General features: G+C 32.9%; 1 protein-coding gene across 5 annotated transcripts in view; it reads left to right on the forward strand.

Moving 5' to 3' along the window:
* The window catches only part of LOC126756676 (homeotic protein female sterile), a 154,516-nt gene that overhangs the window by 5,754 nt on the left and 124,356 nt on the right, over positions 1 to 24,406 (forward strand). For 2 of the 5 annotated variants that reach the window (XM_050469915.1, XM_050469917.1), the window contains exons 2-3: positions 1,149 to 3,475; positions 4,231 to 8,096. In XM_050469915.1, coding sequence (XP_050325872.1) covers positions 6,197 to 8,096 — 1,900 coding nt within the window. In that variant the 5' untranslated portion in view covers positions 1,149 to 3,475; positions 4,231 to 6,196. The remainder of the gene's footprint in view (positions 1 to 1,148; positions 3,476 to 4,230; positions 8,097 to 24,406) is intronic. The other 3 variants (XM_050469919.1, XM_050469918.1, XM_050469916.1) reach the window with 2 other exon arrangements.

Below are 24,406 nucleotides of genomic sequence, written 5' to 3' on the forward strand. Positions count from 1 at the left end.
CCACGGATTATCTTATAAAAAAATTAAACATAAAAATAACAAAAAAAAATTAATACATAAATATAAATTAAAAATTTTAAAAATAATAAAATAAATAAAATTATAAAATTAAAAACGAAAATGAAAAATTAAATTAAAAAAAAAATTAAAATTAATTTTCAAAAGTTAAAACAAAAATTAAAAAAAAATAATAAATTTAAATATTAAAAAACGAAAAAAAAATTAATATTAAATATAAAAATATTAGAAATTTAAAAAAAAAATTAATAATTAAGAAAAACCAAATTAAAAGAAAAACTAAAAAACAGTTAAAAATTAAAAATGTTAAAAAATATTGAAAAATTAAGACGAATGAATGTAAAAAAATTATAAATATTAAAAAAATTATAATTAAAAAATTAAAAAAAATTATAATTAAAAAATTAAAAAAAAACTAATATAATTTAAAAGAATTTAAAAATATAAGATTATAAAATTAAAAAAATAATTATTAAAAAAAGTTTATAAATATTAAAAAAATATAATTTAAAAAAGAAGTTAAAAAAATTCTAATTGCGAAAAATAAAATTAAAAAATATAGAAAAATTTAAGCAAAAAATTAAAAAAAAATTAAATATTTTAAAAAATAATAAATGCTTAAAACCCTAAAAAACAATATATAAATATTAAGAAGAAGTTTTAAAAAATAATAAAAAAATTAAAATTAAAAAAATTACATCAAAATTAATATAATTTAAAAAATTTTTAAATATTATAAGATTATAAAATTAAATAAAAAATTATGGAAAAAAATTTATAAATATTAAAGAATATAATTTAAAAAAGAAGTTAAAAAAATTTTAATTGAGAAAAATAAAATTAAAAAATATAGAAAAATAAAAAAATTAAAATAATTAAAAAATTTAAATTAATGAAAAAAATTAAAATAATTAAAAAAATAAATGCTTAAAACCCTCAAAAATAATATATAAATATTAAGAAGAAGTTTTAAAAACCAACATCGTTGCACTAACATGGATACCTCGCCAAAATATCAATATACCGTTAATAGCCGAAACTTAAAACTCCGAAATACGATAATTCACCCAACCACTTCCCTTAAGTTTTCAAAAGAAAATATTTTTTTTCTAAATAATCTGTTATTCCAGATAACTGCAAGTGCTTACCAAAGTGCGACGGACACAGAGATATCAAAGAACAGTGATAAGTGTTATAAATAAATGAAGAAACAAAAGTGACGGAACTCCGAACAAAGTTCAACACAACTCTGAAAACAAACGCAGTAGTGACAGGCGCAGAAAAATTTTCCACCAACCGAAAACTTGCAATACTGCGTTGTCATCATAAGCAGGAAGTGCTGGAGCTCGCAGCTCGGTTTTCAGCTGATAAGTGCGCAACAAAAACAAAGTGCAAAGAACCAAAAATAGAAGATTTCGAAATAAAGTGCAAAGAAAAGGAAAATTGCAACAAAACAAGAAAGCTAAGTGAAAAAGTGAGTTCGACACTTAACAACAACAACAACAACAACAAAAACGCGACATAAGGATAACAGTGAGCGCAGGTAGGAGTAGGCAGTCTACAAGCGCGTCAAGTCTCAAGCAGCGCACAAGCAACTTGACAAGTGGACAGACAGACAGACAGCAAGGCGAAATACAGACGGACACACAGCCAGACAGACAGCGCCAGCAGTGAGCGTGATTGTGCGAACGAAAGGAGGCAAATTACCACTGCAAACTCGAATTCAGTGCACAGCAAAAGCAAGGCGACGCCATACCAGCAGCAGTGAGGAAAAGAAGCAAAGAAAGGACAAAAGCCAAGGCAAGTAAGACACAAGTGAAGCAAGTGCGGCAAGTGAAGCAACTGCAGCAGCAAGACAGTACGGTTAAGGGGTGTAGAGAAATTGTCTGTAAGCAGCAAGCGACAGGTGAAAGAAGATCCTAACTAGCAGCATAGCCACACTTACACACACCCACACACACACAAACGCATATACAGAGAACGCGTGCGCATACACCACTACACAGGCTGCCCAGGAGCCGAAGACACGCAACAGAATAAAAGAAAACGTGAAAAGCATATAAAATATATATGCGAGAATAAAGCTAAAAATAGCCTACCAGCCAGCCAGGCAGTCGACCTAAAAGCGCTGTAAGTCAGGGCGCACACACACACACGCGCGCACAGCGAGCGAGCAGTGGGCGCGGCGACGGTGTGCCACAGTGTCGCAGTGGTTTGGCAATTTTAGTGGCAACAAAAAAAAACCAAGTGGCAACTAAATTGGCGGAAAGGCAATATAAGTCGCGAGACTTTACTGCGTAGCTTTGGTGAAATATTAAAAGGAAAGCCAAGCAAAGAAAGCAAATAAAAGTAACGAAAAGAAAAGCAAAACTAGTGAGTGTGTTAGTGTGCTAAAAAAGCAAGAAAAAAACAAAAAAAAAAACCAAAAAAAGTGAAGTGTGGTGACTAAAAGTCGTTGAGCCTTAGACGTGCAGATATTAACGGTATTCAAAAAAATCCAGACAACAACAACAAAACGTCGGCTTAGTGAAAACACACGAAGCTGCGTTCGAAAATCAGAAAAATCCGAAAATAGCCAGCAATCGCACACTGAAAACTAATAAATTCGAGCTCAAAGCCGCGCAGCACTATCCCCGTGTGTTCCGCAAGCCAGTTGAACCACATAAACGACGGCGCTGAGGTCAAAAGTCTGCGAGTTAGCTAAGCGTGGTGACATAGAGCCAACAACGCAAAGGATCAGCAGCGCAAAGCTTTTCATAGCCGCAACACAAACACACAAAAGCAACAGTTTGCGTGTGGCAATTCGATTTTCGCCACAACAACAACGCTTAAGCGTGGTGAAAGTAAGTAAGCGGATTAAAAATAAATCTGTACGTCGTCCATGTGTGAGTAGTGCGTGTCGTGCCACGCTAATATATACATACATACATAGCATCTACACGCACACGAAGTCTAAAACAATCGCACGAAGACAACAAAAATAAAGCGACTGCCATAGAACACGAAAAGGCAATTAGTTGGAAGCTAAAGTTAGACGAGACGTAGATTGAAGTGTGTGTAGCCAAAGGCGAAACTAAACATTTAGGCACGACTTGAAACGATAACTACAAAAACAAAGGCAAGTGAGCAGCATAAATTTGTAAGACGGCGAGTGCTAGCGCAGCGATCGGGCATAGGTAGCAACGAGTAAAGTGCGAAAGCAAAGCACATAAGCGCTGATAAGGCTGAATAGTTCCTCAAAGCAACAGCGAAACATTATAACGGTACTAAAAACTGTGAAGATTAATTAAAAAGTGAAGAAAAAATATGCGTAGAAAATAAAATTGAAAAAAAAAAAACTGTGAAAAAAATAAAAAAAATATTTTGCGAAGAAAATAAACGTGGAAAATATAATTGAAAAATATTCCAAAAAAATTCAAAATATACAGCCATGGTCACGCAAATAGCACACTTAGTCGTAAGAAGCAATAAGCGCTTATACAATTGACAAAATTTTTTTAAAGAGCAAAAGGGCTTAAAATTTTTCGAAAAAAAAATGTTTGGAAAATAAAATTGAAAAATATTTCAGAAAAATTTAAAATATATGTAAAATAATTTTCCGAAAAATTTTTTAGAAAAAATTTTCGAAAAAAAATGTTTGAAAAATAAAATTGAAAAATATTCTATAAAAATTTACAATATACATACATACATACATATGTATGTATGTGAAATAATTTTCCAAAAAATTTTGCTAAAAAAAACCTGGAAAACATATGTATGTGAAAAATTTTCCAGAAAAATTTTAAATATACAAATGTATGTTAAATAATTAAAAAAAGAATAGACCCGAAAAATGAAATTGAAAAATATTCCAGAAAAATTTATGGAAAAAAATAAAAGTGGAAAATATAATTGAAAAATATTTCAGAACAATTTAATAAAATTTTCGTAAATTTTTTCTAAAAGAATGTGTGTGAAAAAAATAAAAATTGAAAAATTTTCCAAAAAAATGTAAAATACATATATGTATGTTAAATAATTTTTCGAAAATTTTTTTTTCAAAAATTTTTTTCGAAAAAAATAAACGTGGAAATTGAAAAATGTTCCAGAAAAAATTTTGCGAAAAAAACGTGGAAAAAATAACATACATATGTATACTCTGTGAACTAATTTTCCGAAAAATTTTTGCAAAAAAACAAAGGTGAAAAATAAAATTGACAAATATTTCAGATAAACTTATGAAAAAGAAATAAACTTGGAAAATATAAATGAAAAATATGCCAGAAAAATTTGTGGAAAAAGATATAAGTGAAAACTATAACTGAAAAAAAACTAAGTGAAGCGTCTCTACAGGCAATTTGCTGTACTAAGTTCCTCAAAAACTCGTAAGCTATAGGCGTGTGCGTTAGTACAACTACAACGCACGAAAGCGCTAAGACGAGAGAAAGAACCCTATATATCTACATACATATATACATATATAAACACGACCCCAACAACATAAGCTGCATAGCCGCAGTTACACGCGACAGAGACAAACTGGAGTTGCTAACGGTAAACGCGAACCGGCCAACAAGTCGATTATCGATTTTGTCTCCACTGACATATAACAAGATTGCTGCGTGCTAGAAAAAGCTAGCAAAAGACGAACCAGCAAGTGAACATAAAAACTAATAATAAAAGAAAAACTAATAATAAAAGGCCATAAAATAGACTAAAAGAAAAGAAAAAATCGACTATACAAACAACACGAAAGCGCTACGAGCAAATACTGGCAGACAGACAGCGCAACAGACAGACGGAAGACACTAACTGAAGTCTAGTTGCGCGAGCCAAGTGAGCAGGCGTTTGCAATAGAGCCCAAAAAACTATAAAAAAAAAAAAAACAACAACACAAACAACCAATACGGGGTGTTGGTAATGAAACCGGCCGCATACTAAGGGCGAACGAACGAACGTCTACGAGAAACAAGCGAATTGCAGCAACGACCCCCCAAACCCTAAACACAAACGTAGAAACAAACAACACAAATATTATTGTAATCGGTTGAGGGATTACAGTAACAACGAGTGTATGCGCGACTGGCGAGCCAAGCGCAAACGAACAGACAATTGAAGTCGGCGAAATTGCCATTTCAACGGCGTGTTATACAACGTTGGCAGTTGAGCCAACGCTGAAAGGCGAAACCGACAAATAATAGCCAGCGATGAAAACAAAGCGCACAGCGCAAAAGTAGCGAAAACCATAAAAAAAAATAAAAATAAAAAACAAGTGGCAACTGTGGCAACAGAAATCAGGCAACGAACGGAAACAGTTGAACATAAAAGCCAGTTGCACAACAAACACACCAAAATCACAGAGAAATCAACGACGCAACGAGACGTGTAACGTGTAAGAGGAAATCGAGGCGCAGGAAACACACACACACACACAGGCACACAACAGTAGCGGAAACGTACTTTTGGCAAAAGATCAAAAACACGTCCTGTACGAAAGCAGGGACTAGGCGGGCACTACACACACGGCAAGCCGGCAAGCACACAAAGCGGCAGGCAACATAAGGCAGCAATCAACAATTTCGGCAAACAACGGAAAAAGTTGGTGAATAGGCGCCGACAGCGACAAGACGCCATAAACGCCACGATAAGAAAGCTCGTTTTGCCTTTGCTGGAAACTAACGAGTTTCATTGGCGGCATAAGGGCCAGCACTAGTTGACAAACACAAAGTAACAAAAAAACCAAAAACAAAACAAAAAAAAAAACACAAATCAACAGTGAAATTAACGAGTGCAACGGTGGCAAGCAAAAGCACTTGCATATAAACCATTAAAACCGAAAGACTGTTAGAGAATGAAGACTTTTGTGTGCAAGCGTATGGCCGCTTAGACTTCGACGTACGCGCCCTAGTATCATAATACCCAAAAACGAAGCCAAAAAACAGTCTTACGCGTTAGTTAGACTAGCTAGAGATTCCCACACAACAAGCAAAGCGGCATTTAAACTAAAATCCCTCCCAAAAACCAAGAAAAAAAGAAAGTAAAAAGAGCAACCTTTTGTCAGACCGAAACCACTTCGTCTACAATTGCAAACACCTAGTCATCTATATATATATATAATCCCCGGCAAGTAGTTACGCGAAAATCCCCAAAAATAGCACGTCTACTTGAGCGTTTGCGTCGCATCAACAAAAAGAAAATGTTCTACTCGCTCGTGCAGACCATCGTTTGTGTGCTGCTCATTCAAGCCGGCATTTATGCGCTACACTTGAATGGACCAAGCGCCAACAGCAATGGCGCGAGCTTGGGTAGCGTCGGCGGCGGCGGCGGCGGCGTCAATGCGCCAACGAGTCATGGCGGTAGCGGCGCCGCACAGCTCAATGCCGCCGTCAATACAAATCAAATGCTGAACATACTCTCCGCCAATCAGCATGCACAACATCTGCATGCCGGCGGCAGCGGTAGTGGCAGTGGCGGCGGCGGCGGCGGTGGTGGCGATATTGGGCGCTCGCGTACGCTTAGCAATTCCGCTGTCAATCCGTTGGGTAATGCCGGCCGCTTGTCACAGGAATTAGCCGATAGAGCACAGCTCGAACGCGAACGTCTCATGTTACTCGGACTGGCGAAGCAGACAGCGCTGGCAAGTGGCGGTGGTACCGGTCATCATGGACGTCCCATTATTACCGGTCGCATACAAATGAGTCCCGTCGACGATGTGGAGAGCGACTATACGTCGCTGTTGTTGCCACAGACACGTGGTCCGTTGTATGGCAGTGTTGTTAAAGAGCCGGCGGCCGTGGAGGATGATGAGTATGTCGATGAGGAGCAGCGTGAATACGATAGAGCACGTTTGGCTAGCGGTGCACATAGGAAGTATGAGTATGGTCGTATAGTCGAGCCAGCTGAACGTGAAGAGTATGCGGAGCCGCAGCCCATCGATGAGTTGGATGAGCTAATTGAAGCTGAACCGGAGATGGACGATGTGCTCTCCGATTTAGAGAGCTATCAGTATTTGGATGAGCTGTTGCCGCCAGAGCATCGCAGTTTGTGGGGTGATGACGGTTTGGGTTATGGCATTGCCGGCGGCAATAGTCGTCCGCATCATCTGAATGACGGTTTTCCATTGCTGTTGAATCCATATCGCACGCTTGAAGAGTTGGAGAATAGTCCGTCGCACACCTTGCAAGAAATATTCGAAAAGGAGTCGCATGACAAAGCCGAGACGAAAGCCCACCGCCAACATGCGTTACACCCGACACGCGAGCAGCAGAAGCAGCAGCAGCAGTACGAACAACAACAACAACAAGCACGTCATCAACAGTCAACGCAGCCACAGCAGCAATATACATTCAGCGGCGGCGTTAAGCACCGCAACGGTGGCTACGGCGTTGACTACAACAACAACATGCAGCAGAAGTGGCAGCGTAAGCGTTCGCAGCAACAACAACAGCAACGTCAATTACAGCAATGGCAACGCAATATATTCGGCCAGCAACTAAAACAACAACAATTACATCATTTCGGCGCGCAGCCACAGCGCCACAGCAAACTGTCGCTGGCCAACTCAGAAGCCACCGCCACTAAACATATACCGTTAAATGACAGCACCAATGACCTCAACAACAATAACAGCAATAACAAATTGTCAAGCGCTTTGAACGCATTGGCAACGCAACAACAAAGTTCCTCCGCACCTATAATAACCAGCGGCGATGCGGCTATGAAGAGTGATCAGCTGCAGCAACAACAACGACAACAACAACAACAGCAAGAACCAGATGAGCCAAGACAGGTTGGCAAGGTTAGCACTGCTGATGATGCCAGTCCAGCAACGGGCTTATCAAAGGCTGCTGCCAAATTGAAGGCACAGCAGCAGCAGCAACAACAACAACACAAAAAACAGCAGACGCCGTCACAAAAGCAAGATTCTTTCTTGCATCCCAACCATAAGCGCTCCGGCAGCGTTGGTGGCGTCGGTGCCGCCAATGGCATGTCGGCAGCGGCTGCTGCGGCGGCGACTAACGGTTACTCCTCCATCGCCAGCCAGCTGATGTTGCGTACGGCGCGAGGGCAGCGGCAGTATGACGTGCCACAAATAGGTGAGTGCGATAGAATTTTGCCTTAAATCAATATTAATTTGTAAATACTATCAAAGTACGAGTATATGAGTTGTAGTTGCTTGAAGGCAACGTAGAAGAGCTTTGGCTTACAAACCTTGCAACAATTTTAGGTTATGTGTCGGATACTTAAAAAAATTATTTATAGTATTTTTTGTGAACAAAATTTTAAAGCCAAAATGCTTCGAAAATCAAAAGAAGACATCAAAAAAGAAATGAAATATTTTAGTATGTTGTTGTAATAGTCGAAAAATATTTTCCTAGAACTCACGAATGTCCACGATGTTGTGAACTCATCGACTCTATCAAAGGCAGATGCCCTCAGCAGATTGTTTGTGGTAAAAAAAAACAAATACTTGGGGCCCACAATGCAAAATCTTATAAAGAATTGTGATTGAAACTTTCCAAATTTACCAGATTAGGTAACCCGCAAGATCGAAATTGCCGGAACGAAATTTTGTAAACAAATTTTGGAATTGGCGTTCAGTCAACACATCTTCTTACTGTACTAAGATGAGCAAAAACTAATAAGAGACTTTGTTAATAATTTTAAAATTATTAATTTATTCTTCAAAACCTATGCCATCCCGCTCAAAGTAATTCCTTGGGCCGCAATACACTTTTGCGAAACATTTTTTCCGATTCTCGCAACAGTTGTGAAAGTCAATTTACGGAATAACCTTTAATGCGCGTAGCGCTTCACGTTAAATGTCTTCAATTGGCTCAAAACGGTTTCCGTGGAACGGTTGTTTGACTTTTCTGAATAACCAGAAATCACACGGAGATAACTCAAGCTAATACGGTGGTCACGGCGCGATATTGATTGAAAGTTTGGTGAAAAACTCACGAAGAATCAGTGCAGTATGCGACGTTGCCTTATCAAGGTGCAAAAACCAAGAGTTGTCGGCCCATAGTTCCGGTCTCTTTTTAGGTATAGCTTCGCGCAAACGACGCATAACACTCCAATAGTATCCACTGTTGATAGTTTGGCCGAACGGAAGAAATACGGAGTGCACGTCATATCGATAATCGAAGAAGACCTGCTTTAACGTGTTCGGCTCACCTTTGCCACGATATTCGGCCGTTTGATCGTCTGTTGCCGAGTCTTAAGCAGTCGGAAAGCATAGTTTCACAGTTTTTGGAAGCAAACGTGCTTCACTTTTCGTAGGACCAAATTATCTCTTAAATGGTTTTCACTGATACTTCCAATATTCCAACGATGCTTGTAAGATCGTTTAGATCGTACGATGTATTAATCAAAAGCACTTGCTTGCGACAAACAATTATCACCGTATGTCTTTTCCAACATTCTGAACGTTTCGGCACCAGAAATTTGATTCCCCAAACACAATTTAATGAATGTTTGGCCCACAGCAGTATGTGCAATTTGTAGTTAACTAAAAACTGTTGTCCACCATGGAACTGCTTTGGGCTTTCTTCGTGGTGGTGTTCTATATTTCTCGCTTTAGAACTTACGTTTTTTTCTGAAGTCCCGCTTTATTAACCAGAGAACATTTTCTATAGTATTCTTCACGTTCTTTCAGTTTTCTTCGTTTTGAAGCACTGATTGCCTGCGTTTGCATTTGACATAATTGTGTTCGACGCCGTCCTGGTTTGCGTCGTTGTATATAGGGTATGTGACGCCTCTTCGTCTATCCGTGCCCGGATAACATCTGTGGAGTATACTCATAATAATCCACTTCGCCATGTTTTCTGTGGGACTTTTGATATTGGAATCTTTGATATATTTGATCAGCCTAGCCGCCCATATGCAATGACGTTCTTGCTCCTAACGATTTTCCAAGGTGTCAGTCTTTACTTTCTCTTTCGTGTTGATGGCATTTGTTCCTTGTTTCTTTAATGTCTACATTTTCTTTCCTTGAAATGCTAGTAAGCCGATGGGCATGCTTCTGTTTACTACCGTTACAGATACGCCTGAAACTATGCGGTATGCCGATCCTACCGTTAGTGTAGCTTTGTGATACACTTTTTCTTTCTTTGCGTCGGTTACTTTTCTTCATTGAGTCTGCCCATAACTCTGTATTGCATGTTCTCCCGTAGAACAAGACAATAGTGTGATCGACATTAGCAGCTTTCTTTTATACTGAGTCAGTTCTTCGATGTTGTTCATAAGTTGGATTTGTGTTCAGTTGGTAAGCATAGAGTCTAGTCATACACATAGGTAATACCAGCTCAAGTTTTTCTATGATTAAGGGAAGTTTAAGTCCCCGTGTCGTCTTCTTAGCTGACTAGGTATGTATCGTCAGGCATTTCGAGGCTTCATATGCCGTTATAGCAGAAGTTCCAGAGATCTGGGCCGAGAATTGATCTCTTCGCAGTAGCTCACCTTTAAGTGACGTGGTCCTTCAGGGGTACAGCAAAGCAAGGCTCTGTCTTTCAAGTAGCTTCTCACCATTCTTCTTCTTTATTGGCATACACATGCGTAAGCCGAATTTTCAACAGCGCGCCAGTCTTCCTCTGCTTCCTCCGGCGAATACTGCGTCGAATACTCTCAGAGCTAAAGCTTTTTCGTCCATTCGGACGACATGACCTAGCCAGCATAACCGCTGTCTCTTAATTCGTTGAACTATGTCAATGTCGTCGTATATCTCGTACAGTTCATCGTTCCATCGAATGCGATATTCACCGTTGCCAATGCACAAAGGCCTATCAAATCTTTCGCAGAACCTTTCTCTCGAAAACTAGCAACGTCGACTCATCAGTTGTTGTCATCGCCTATGCCGCTGCACTATACTCGTATTGCAGGTCGGGGATGAGGAGTGACTTGTAGGATTTGGTCTTTGCTCGTCGAGAGAGGACTTCACTTTTGAATTGCCTACTCAGTCCGAAGTAGCACCTGTTGGCAAGAGTTATCCTGCGTTGGATTTCCAGGCAGACTGGTTCCGAGGTAGACGAAATTATTTACGATTTCAAAATTATGACTGTTAATAGTGACGTGGGAGCCAAGTCGCGAATGCGATGACTGTTTGTTTGATGACAGGAGATATTTCGTCTTGTCCTCATTCACTACCAGACCCATTTGCTTCGCTTTCTTAACGAATCCGGCGCGGTTGTTGAGGCCAATTACATTAATAGCATCGGAGGACGGAGATTGTACCTACTCTATTCAGCTCTGCTGCTCGAATTATTTAATATTTAAAGAGTATAAATGTACGGCTAGAACCGAACTTAACTCTTCCTTCCTTCTTTAATATAAATTTCAAATATTTGCTCAGATTTAATTTTTCTATTTCGTAACTCAATTTGATCACAGGCGGAAATTTGAGCGCTAATTCTCCTACAACACTAAAAACATTTAAACTTACATAATCCTTGTAACGGCATATCTATGCGTCGCCTTGCATCTACCTCTCACTGTCTCTCCCACAGCGACAACTTGCTTATCCTACTGCACGGCGGCGCGCTGACTCCTTTTCGCCAGCACACACTTGACTTCAACGAGCGCACAATTAGTATGTGCGCCGCAGGATATTCATATGAGTATGAGCGCGTGTGTGTGTGTGAATGTGTGCATACACACTTGTTAAGTACTAGCTACTAATCTAATGCCACAGCAGGCGATTAGCATTTTACTTGCAGTCACACACTTCGATTGAGTTGCCACTGGCGTTGCTGAGCGCGACATCGTCGTAGTCTAAGGATTTCACATTGAGAGCGACCGACTCCTTGTGAAAGTATGTCATACGCTAAAGTGTCAACCTTATCTATGCAAGTGTGCGTGCGTGCGCTGGCTTGCATGCTTAGCTGTTAATCCATTCATCCTTTATGCAACACTTACACACTAATACACATGCATATATGTACATATGTATAATTTATATATATATTAGCTACTTGCTGTCGTTGCACGCCGTCGTGGTGTTCCTTGTGATTCCGGGAATGTCACGGTGGGCGGCCATACGGAAGCGCGCCTTTGAAGTGAAGCTGCGAGCCACTTCACATTGTTTGTTTAATTTTTCTGGTTATTTTTTTTTTGTTTTTGTTTTCGTTTTTTTCTTACATAATTTATTTTCGTGTGACTGCAGCGCTAGTGGCTGGCAAGGATGCTGCTCTATAGATGTGTATGTGCGTATGTATGCATATAGTTGCGTGTCTTGTAGTTTGTTGTGTGTGTCTGCGCTATTGGCATAATGAGCGCTGCCACTAATTGCATCATCTTTGTTAACATTGGCGACAATTAGTCTGGGCTGTCGGTGCGTCGTGGTAAGATGTGAGACTTAGGTGTGTGTGTTTTATCGGTCGGTAGTCGATTTGTGCGAAATTTCGTGATTTTTTGTTTTTATTGTATAAGAAACATAAAATTAAAAATTATTGAATAAATAAGTCAAATTGCGCGTGTGAATCTGGAACTAATCAAAAAGAAAAATAATTAATAAATTTTAAAAAAATATTTAATTATATTTACAAAAAATTTTAATGAAATAAATTATAATAATTTGATAAACTTACGATTATATAAAAACAATAATTAAAATTAAATCGGACAAAAATTGCGAATAAAAATATGAAATTATTTAAAAATTATAAAAAAATATTTTATATACAACACAGAAATAAAAAACATATAATGAGAAAAATAACATCATAAATTTAATTTATTAATATTACAACAAAAAACAGAAAAAAATAAATTAAGAAAATTAATTAAAATTAAAATTTAACAAAAATTACGATTTAAAACAAATAGTTAAAACTAAAATTAGCAAAAATTGCGAATAAGGATAAGCAATTAATTTAAAAAAATCATAAAAAATATAATACATATTAATTAGCATACAAAAAATATTTTAAATAAAACATACATATATGATATAATGAACTTATTACTAAAAAAGTAAAAAAATTGTTAAATTTGACAAAAAATTAAATTAATTAAAATAAAAATTAAAAAAATTTAATTAACTAAAATTTAAATTTAATAAAAATTACGATTATATAAAAAAAAATTAAATTAAAATTTGCAAAAATTGTCAATAAAAATATGAAATTAGTTTAAAAAAAATCATAAAAAATTTAATTAATATAAATTAAAATACCAAAAAAGTTATAAATGAAACACATATGATATAATGAATTTTATATTAATATTACTAAAGAAAAATTTAAAAAGAAATTAATGAGACTTTAATAAAAATTAATTTAATTAAAATTAAAATTAAACAAAAATTAAATTAACTAAAATTAAATTTTAACAAAAATTACGATTATACATATAATACAACTAAAGTTGGTCAAAAAGTGCGACTAAAGATATGTAATTAATTATAAAAATCATAAAAAATATAATACATACATATACATACATACATATGTATGTAAATGAGAAAACAAAAAATTTATGTGGAACATACATATATGAAAAAATTAACTTAATATATTTATTAAAATTACTAAAAAAATAAATTAAATTTGACAAAAAATTTAATTAATTTAAATATAAATTAAAGAAATTTAATGAACTAAAATTAAAAAAAAATTAATTTTATTAAATTAAATTTCACAAGAAATGAAATTAATTAAAAAAAAAATTGAAAATTAATAAAATATTAAAGAAATCAAATAAATTAATTAAAATCATTAAACGTATTAAAATAAAAAACTAGAAATAAAATAAATTAAGAAAAAATAAAAAAAATAAATTAAAAAAATTAAAAAAAAAATTAAAAAAATAAAATAAATTAAAAAAAAATAAAATAAATTAAAAAAAAAAAAAAAATAAAACAAAAAATAAAATTAAAAAAATAAAATAAAAAAATGAAATAAAAAAAAAATTAAATTAAAAATTTAAAATAAATTAAAAAAATTAAGAAAAATTAAAAAAAAATTAAAACATTAAATAAATTAATTAAAATCATTAAAACATATTAAAACGTATTAAAGTAAAAAAATAAAGTAGATAATATGAAAAGATAAATAAAACAAATGAATTAAAATCATTTAAAACTATTAAGATAAAAATATTAAAGTTAAAGAAAATTATGAAAAACTTAAAAAAATTAAAAAATATCAAATAAATAAATTTAAAATTACTAAAAAATATTATAATAAAAAAATTGGAGGTATTAAAAATTAAGAAAATTAAAAAAAATAAAAAAAAATTAAGACATTAAATAAATTAATTAAAATCATTAAAACGTATCAAAATATAAAAGTTAAAGTTAAAATAAATTAAGAAAAATTTTAAAAATAAATTAAATTAAGTAAAATTATTAAAACATATTATAATAAAAATATTGAAGTTATTAAAGTTAAAAAAAATTACCAAAAATTATAAAAAAATTAAAAAATATTTTTGATAAGTAATTGTAAAATAATTGGAAATTAATTTATTAAAATTATAAAAACATACACTAATTAAAAACAAAAAATATTATTAAAAACCTTAATGAAAATTGCAAATAAATAAAACAATAATTATTTGGGCAAAAAATAATAAATAAAAATTAATTAAACATTGAAACAAAAGCATAACAGTGAATGGTTTTTTTACTTTTTTTTTTTTTTTTTAATTTTATTTTTGTGCTAAAATTATTTGTTGCTAAAAACAGTTAAAATATTTACTTCTTGAATTACTCGAATTTCTTTGCAAATAAGTGCCTTCGAAATAAACTACCATTGAGTCACTCTAACTCACCACTGTAAATCGAACAAACCTCTCACCACAACCCCTTTCCAACACAAAAATGTCCACTTACACCCCTGCAAAACTGTTCATCACGTTGCTGTTGTTGCTGCTACTCACTAGCAAACAGCATGCAATGCGTCTAATGGCCGGACATAGTTCGCCGACGCGTACACAAAACCTACACGAAGCCGAACTGTCAACGCTTGTTGACCTACTGCCAGCCTCCGACGACTATTTAACTGACGGTGGCGGCGGCGGTGGCGACGCTGCTGAAGCGGGCGAATGGAATTATCTGCAAGATGTGAACGCGCCTTATGGCAGCTTGAGTGAAACATTTCAATTGGAAGCAGATTTGTTGCGTTTACAAAAGTGGCGTCAAACGAAGCAACAACAACAACAACGGCAGCAGTTGTGGTTGCAGCAAATGCTGCAGCAATATTTGATGAAGCCACAACAGCAGTTGAGTGGTGTACAACAACAACAACAAATGCCCTTCAAGCAACAAAAGCAGCAGCAACAGCAACCGCCACTGAGAAAGCAACAACAACAGCCACACATTATAGCACAAGCAACCACGCCGAAACCACAGCAATCAGAAACACATACTCAGCAGGTGACCCATGACCTCTTCAATGAGCATTATGTAGTAGGCGAGGAGGTGACGGTTGACAAACCGGATAGAGCTTCTACGATACCGCAAATCAGTGAGTTCAAATGTTAATTTTTTACACTCCACAGATAAAATAGATTCAAACACTAATTTGATTTTGATCGGTCAGCTTGTATGGCAGCTATATGCCATAGTGGTCCGATCTGAGAAAATTCTTTGGAGATTGCGTCACTCTTTAAGACAATGATTTAGTTTCGTGAAGATATATTTCCGAACAGAAAAAATTCCCATACTAGGTTAGTTGATCGCTCATTTTATATGACGGCTATACAGAAATCCCGGAAAGGACCCCAAAAAGGGTCTGTCCATAATTTTGGATCCATATGTCAAAAACAGTTAGACTAGTTCGTGTTTATACAAAAGAACGTTCAGATGAACGTGGCTAAATCGACTCGGCTTGTCATGTTGTTTATATACTAAAGGATCCATATTCGAGGTTCCCTACTTTTTTTAAATAAGGAGCACATAAACTTCAAATTCAATGGGGAATGTTTTTTATCAGTCGAAAGAACATTCCTTGGCATTTATTTTTTGAAGATTATCTTTTTCAAATGTTGGCCGTGGATACGACTCAGATGGTTCAACCGTTGAGACCAATTTTCAATGACTCGTTCGAGCATTTCTGATAACTGGCGAACGACACGAGGCCTGAATCGAAGCGAGATTGTCCGCATAGACTTCAGACTTTACATATACTCACAGGAAAAAGCCTAACGGTGTGATATCACACGATCTTGGCGGCCAATCGACAGGCCCAAAACGTGAAATTACTTTCTCACCGAAGAGTTCTCTCAATAAATCCATTGATTGACACGATGTGTGGGAAGTGGTGTCGTCTTTTTGAAACCAAATGTCGCCGAGATCACGAGCACGAGCTTCAATTTCAGGCATAAAATAGCCGGTTATCATGGCGCGATAACTTTCGTCATTGACGGTTACGTTCTCACCGGTATTATTTTTGAAGAAATATGGACCGATGATTCCACCAGCCCACAAACCTTTTGAAACTGTTTTTTTTCTTTGGATAAAATTGCAGCTTTTGGATCTCTTCAGGTTGCTCTTTGTCACAAATGCGGAAATTTAGTTTTGTCTGCTAAATAAAATTTTGCTCGAAAACATGTGATCTTTTTGGAACTTTTCAGGAGCCCATAAAGCGTAGCATTGTCGCTTGAACAAGCTTTATTTATTTTGTATGTGTAGTTTAAGATTTTTACGTAAAAAGCTCGAAATCGCTCCATACGTCAGTCTGAACTGGGCCGAATCGACTCTATATGGTCTTCGTGTACACTCTCAGCTACGGCTACTATATTTTCTTCGCCTCGTATCGGACGTGGTCTATTCGGTCGAATATTATCCAATAATGAATGCCAGGTCTCAAGATGGTGTATTGTGTAGCGAATAGTACGCTCAGTGGGCCGATTATGTTGACCCGAAGTTGAGCGAAGCGCGCGAAACACGGTCTTTACAGATCGTAAATTTTCATAGTAAAGTTGTACGATTTGTAGACGCTGCTCAAGCTTAAGTCTTTCCACGATGAATGCTAATCAATGCTAAACAAAAATAACATGACAGCTTGACACGACTCACTCGTGATCTGTCAGAGAAAGGATATTGAAAAAGTACCTTTATTTGGATTACACGTTATAGACACATGTATGTCTTTTATAGGGTCTCCGACATTTTTTTCTGGGAGTTATAAGCTTCGTGACAAACTTACTATACTGAAATGTAAAATTAAAAAAAAAAAAACGTGGCCTACATTTAGGCATCAACTTTTATAATTTAGCAAAGTCATACACCTTTCGTATTGATTAGTGTTGCTCATCTGCTAGCAAGTGATGAAGAAACTTGAATATTTTGAAAGCAATTTTGATTATTTTTTTAAGTTAAAGTATTAAACATGTTGCTGTTGGTTTAGTGGAAAAAAAGAAATCTTTTTGTTGTTTGAATGCCAAAAGAAAATATTCAAAATACTTTTTAAGACGTCCTGTAGTAATAATAATAATATTTTTTTTTAATAAGTTTGTGTTTTTACCCAGTTATTTACTGACAAAAATTTAAGCTTGCCTTTTTTAAATAATTTTTTATTAAACGCATGTAAAATTATTGAATATACATATGTTCAACCTCCTTTTTTGCAAAATGTCCGTTAACATAGCTCGTCAACATGTCCGTTATTGAATGTCAACAATTATTTTTCCATGGAAATCAGTCATTAATGCCATCGGCAAACTATCATATTTTATTAATTAATTTGCACGGTTTATTGACCCTCATAATTTGTGCTCGCCTCTTCATTATGAGCGTATATGTATTAGTACATACATACATACAGTTATGATGTCTGCCTACATTTGGCTGGCATCGTGACACTTTAATTACAAACATATGGCTCATATATATTCACATATACTAGTAAACTAGTGACTGCTCAGTAGGCTTGTGTGTGTTTGGTCAATGAAGTGATGATAAAGAGCAGCGAGCGGCGTCCTTCCGGGAATCCGTTTAGCGCATCCACACGCAGCGTTAGTGCGACGCACAGCCGCACACATACACACGCAGTTGTCGATAAACGCGTCACACTGGGCTCGGTATTTGACTTTGGCGGTGTTGGGTATTTTTAGCACTTACGACAGGATACGCAATAGCCAAGCGTTAGCGAGTTCAAGTAGCTGTGGCAAATAAACAAACAAACAGACAGACAGACAGAGAAGTTGACAGTGCAACACTAATAATTAGTTGTAGGTGAGTGTGTGTGAGTATTTATATGGGTTAAGCGCAGATGCGTCGAATTATGGGAATTTCCTTTGAATTCTGCACGCCTTGTTTGGGAATTTTCGGCATTGTGGCGACACCACATAACGGAAAACTTCTCTTTTCTTTGAAGTTTAGCTAAATAAGTAGCGCGGGAAAGAATTATCCTTTCATTCGCTAGTTCATTTTCTCAGCTAACTTGGTTAGGTGCCTTGGGACTCGATGGTTTCTCTGGAAAAAGTGTCGTATTCTGTTTCTAACTAACCGTGTATAGTGCACTGTTGTTGTAAAATATAATTATTCACATATTAATTATAATTGTAATTAATGAAAGTTTTTACTAATTAATTATTATAATTAAAATTAATTTATAAAATTCTAAGTAATTGAAATTATTTAATTTCAAACTTATAAATAATCAAACAATTTATTAATTTATAATTAATTAAGGAACTAAAGATTTTCAAATTTAAAATTGGATTATTATTATAAGAGAAAAATTAGTTTTCCAATTACTGCTAAATTGATTTGTTACAAAAATAATTTTAAATTAATTATCATAATTTCATATTAATTAGCTAACTAATATTGTTGTTAAATAACTTAATTATTGAAATTAATTTTAAAATTACCACTATATATTAAAAATATAAGAATTATTTCAAATTACTTAATTACACAATTAATTAAAATTAAAATAATTAGCTAAAACTAATTGATATCAAAAATATTTATTTTATAGAATTAAAATTAAAAATGATTATTAAAGTATCAAAGTAATAATAATTATTTAACATAAAAATAAATAATTTTCAATTAATTAAAATTAAAGTAATGAAATATTATAATTAATTAGCTAATTAATAATAAAGTTAAACTTACTAATTATTGCAAGTAAATTTAAAATTATTATTAAATATTAAAAATATAATAATTATTTAAAATTAAAATAAATTAACGACACATTTAACTAAAATTAAAGTAATTAATTAAAAATAATTATTTAAAACCAAAAATAGTTATTTAATAGAAATAAAATTAAAAATGACATTAAAGTAATGATAGGTATTTAATTACAATAATAATATTTTTTACAACTAATTATTTTTAATTATGAAATATTAAAATAAAAAAATATAATTAATTAAAAATAAAATGAATTGATTATTATAAGTACATAAAATTAACTATTTAATTATAAAAGTTCATTATTTAAAATTAAAATTAAGTAAAATTAAAATTTATTATTTACTACTAGAGCAAAAAGGTGTAATTTTGAGTTAAAAATTTTAGTTTTTGTTAAAACTTAATAATTTTAATTGATTATAATCAATTAAATTAATCAATTTAAATTAATTTTATTTTATTTAAAAATTTTTATTTTATAATTATTTAAAACAAGTTGTAATTACTTAAAATTAAAATAATTAAGTATTATAAAATAAATCATTAATTAAAATTAATTAATTTGATGTCATAAGTAAAAGATTAATTTAAATAATTACAAAGAAATAAAGAAATAATAATTCATATAAATTGAAACTGATTAAGGGATATAATTATTTACGCAAAATTAATTTTAATTAAAATTTTGAAATAATTGATTTTAAAATTACGAAATTTAATTAAATCTTTTAATTGACTTAATTAATTGAATTTTAATTTTTCATTAATTTTAATTAATATTAATTAATTATTTTAAAAGCAATAAAGCATCATTTTGTATTATTTTTTTTCACCACCGTTAAATTAGTAAGATTACAATAAAATCAATCAAAATATCCTCAAAAGAAACACACACATTCAATGAGCAACACCTTAAAGTTATTTGACTACCAACATGCCACATTCTTACCGTCTTACTTTGTAGGTATGCATACAAGTATGTAATTATGTGTGTGTGCGTGTGACATTCCCTCAAACTTTTCCTTGCTGACGCGAGAGATAACTGACGTATTTAACATTTGTTTGATGGTTTCAATTTACACACTTCATTCAACACTTTCGGTATTATTAATATTTTCATTGCTGTTGTTATTGTAATTCATATAATGTCTATGGCTCTTGGTAACACAATGCGCCTAATACACACTTGACACTGTTGTTGTTATTGTTTTGTAGTTTTATTGCTGGCCATTGAGTGCGTCTACATGTATGTGTATGTGTATTAGGACCTTTACAATATATGTATATGTGTGTGTGTGTGCTAGGCGTATGTGCGTGTGCGTAAATTTGCTTGTAATACGAGTCAAGTGCCGTCATTAGAGAGGCGAATGTGCTGACGAGCTAAGGTGCGGGTGGGTCATCACACGAAAGTGTACCATAGACACTTGTCCGAGCACTTGCATATACCTATATACAAATGTATGTATATATATATATCAGTATCTGTGTATGTGGGTAGGTCTAATAGACATGTAAGCGGATAAGTGGGTGGTTAAACACCTAAGTTGCTCATTTAACATAGATTATGAAACGATTGTTTCGACTATTCTTTCGTGCTGTGGAATTACCTTGAAAACTGCGCGCTGAATCGAGTTTGTTTCTGAAAATATCCTCTTTTATGATTGAGTAAAGTTTTTCACGTGATTTTATTGAAAATTTGGAATAAAAAATGTTTTTTATTTTCGGTTTTCAAATTTTATTCCGCCTTGCTCTAATTATTATTCAAGGCATCGCTGCTATCCCCGAACATATTGTTCTGATCGGACTACTCTAGCAAATAGCTGTGATTCAAACTGACCGATCAAAATCCAGATAAATATTTATTTAAACCTTCTTAAGCTGTTGATAATGTTATTTTGTTTTTGAAATAACAATTACTTATTGTGGCTAGTTCGACTGGCCTAACTCAAGACTTCGGCTTTAATTTCTTACTCTCTCTCTCTCTTTGTATTTAGTGACCTAATTAACGGTTTGTAGACCATTGTCATTGAAATATAAAAATTTAATTAAGTAAGTAATTAATTACAATATTTTATTTTAATTATAATAACTAATTAGTCAAATTATAATAAAGTGTTTAATTAATTATTATAATTAACATAAAACATTATAATTAAGTACTTACATAAACTATTTTAATTAAATTTTTAACTAATTATTATAATTTAAAAAAAAATATAATTAATTAATTACTATAATTAAAAGTAATTACTAAATTTTAAATAATTGTGATATTATTTAAATAAATAATTAATTAATTATTACAATTAATAAAAATTTAAATTAATGATTTAGTATCAGAACAGTAAATAATAATTTAAAAAAATTAAAATTATTGCCAATTAGATACTCTAATTAATTTACACAATTATTATTAAGATTAAATAATTATATTGATTATTTTAATTAGTTATAATTAACGGTTTGTAGACCATTGTTATGGAAATATAAAAATTTTGTTAAGTAAGTAATTAATTATAATATTTTATTTTACTTATAATAACTAATTAGTTAAATTATAACTAAATGTTTAATTAATTATTATAATTTAAATAAAATTATCATTCATTAATCACTATAGTTAAAATTAATTACTAAATTTTAAATAATTGTGACATTTTTTTAAACAAAAATTATTTAAATATTACATTTAATAAAAATTTAAATTAATGATTTAGTATCAGAACTGTAAATAATAATTTAAAAAATTAAAATTATTGCCAATTAGATACTCGAATTAATTTAAACTAACTATTATTAAGATTAAATAATTATATTGACTATTTTAATTAGTTATAATTTTAATTAATATTTTAATAATTAGTATCCATTTTAGCTATAATAATTAATTAATTTTAACAAAAAAAAAAATTAAAATAATAATGAATAATTTTATTTATAATAATTGATTAATTTTAAATAATAATTATTTTTTAAATATTTTAATAATTAGCATAAAATCAAATAAAATTAAAAATAATTAATTATTAGAAGTAAAATTCAATTCAAATTAATTGATTTAATTAAAATTAATAATAATTATAAAAATTTAAAAAAATAATTATTATTTAAAATTTATTAATTATGATAATTAAAATTAAATTAAAAAAATTATAACTATTTAAAATTATAATGAATTATTTTCGCTCTCTCCCTCTCAATTATAACGCATGTTTTTCGCCCCAAGCATCCATTGTATAACATATAACGAAAAACGAAGACATCATAAAAATTTCTCCTTCTGTGATACTGCACTTTCGTCCTTTCGTCCTCCAAGTGCATTAATTATTTATATACACACTTAAGAAAACAATTTTCGCTTTGCTAAGTAATTATAATGTCCCAGTTCTCCAAAAAACTCTCAACTCCATTGTTGATATAGTATTATATGTGGCATATCTATATACTATATAATTCCGCTCTCTTTCGTTTTCAATTACGTTGTAATTTGATTAGCATTAAAAAGCAATTACATTTTTACATTAATGCCAATGAAATGAATTTGGCAATTTTACTTCAATGCGAGTGCGATTAAGCCGAAATTGAGCTATCTCAGTGGAAATTTACTTGCACACATGTATGTACCTAAATATGTATGTGTATATATATCCATCTATTTTTATGTGCTAATATGTGTGTACAACCGTGTATAAATTTTAGCTGAGCAGCGCTGGTAATGTTTGTGATTTATTTATATGTTTTTTTATGAGCACATTAGGGATGTAATATTATATAATTTTACTTTTTAACTCATTTGAATCAAAATTTCGATATTCGACGTTCGCCGTTAAGATTCTCCAATTTTTAAAGATACATTTGTGAAGAGAAAGGCGTTAATAATATTTTTTCTTCGAAAGCAAAATGTTTATGAAACACTCTTTACTGCTTGTGGCTACTTCGACTGACCTAACTCAAGATTGATTTCGCACTCTCTTTCTGACTGTTTCTCTCTTTCAGTTACATCGTTTGTTAGTCAGCTTAAATATGCCTAGCTAACGCGGATTATTCTTTGACTTTTAAGTAACTCAAGTTTGATTTCGCACTCTTTCTCTGCGTCTGTCTCTCTCTCCCTCAGTTACATCGCTTGTTAGTCACCTTAGTGATGCGTATGCATCGCGAATTATTCTTCGACTATCCTAACTCAAGATTGAGTTTTTGTCCAAGTGCTAGGCCATAGTAAGGAGAATGATACATATTAACATATACTGAACATGTAGCAGTGATCGGATCATTTGTCTCCAAGTAATCAAAGCAGCAAATTTTAGAAATATTGTTACGAGAAAAGACCGAGTTCAAACAGAAGCTAATAGAGCTGATGTTGTTGATGTTATTGTAGCGGTTTCTGCCTGAAGAAATTTCGAGGAAGGGTGCTGAGTTGCCACCCCTTGGCCAGATAAAACTCCGTGTTCGTTCCGGTTACTTAGACCCGACTGTCTTGGGAATAGTATAGAGCTGATTGGGCTATGTGGTTATGTTTAAGAAGGTTTAACTCAAAAACTAATTGAGTTATCAGTTCAGAACTGTTGTGTTTTCTGAAGGTATAAACTCTGGAAATATGAAAAATAGCGATTTTTTAAAAGTTTCCAATGGGAACCTTAAACTTTAACAATTTTTTGTAAAAGTTTTAACATTTTTGGAATATAGTTTTCTACCCATCTACCTTTAAAACTAACGTTTTCTTGTGAAAAGTCGAACATTTTTGGAATATAAAATATCTATATGTTCCTGCTCACCTCTTGCTGAGCTCATCTGTGCCATGAAATTATGATTTTGAGTTACAATATTTGCTTTTCTATAATTCCCAAGTTATCAGACGACTCAAGAAACTGCAGGAGTGGAAAAATATTCCTCAAAAGATAACATCGGATACCCTATAAAATGTATATTTAAATGATCTGCATGACGTGTTGATTCCATTTAGACAGGCCTTTCTCTCTGTCCACCTGTTTCTCTGTATACATATACGAATTAGTCTCTCAGTTTTTAAGCTATCGATCTGGAATTTTGCACACGTCCTTACCTTCCGACAAAGCTCTTTATTTGTCAGAATCGGTGATATCGGCTTACTGTATCATATAGCTGCCATACAAACGGAACCATCGGAATCAAGTTTCTGTATGAAAAACTTTTTTATTTGAAAAGATATCGTCTCGAAATTCGACACGAGTGATTGCCAAAAGCAACGGTACAATCTCCGAAAAAATTATCCACATCGGTCTACTATAGCATATAGCTGCCATACAAACGGAACCATCGGAATCAAGTTTCTGTATGGAA

The sequence above is a fragment of the Bactrocera neohumeralis genome, chromosome 4 (assembly GCF_024586455.1).
Source record: "Bactrocera neohumeralis isolate Rockhampton chromosome 4, APGP_CSIRO_Bneo_wtdbg2-racon-allhic-juicebox.fasta_v2, whole genome shotgun sequence".
Classification (NCBI taxonomy): domain Eukaryota; kingdom Metazoa; phylum Arthropoda; class Insecta; order Diptera; family Tephritidae; genus Bactrocera; species Bactrocera neohumeralis.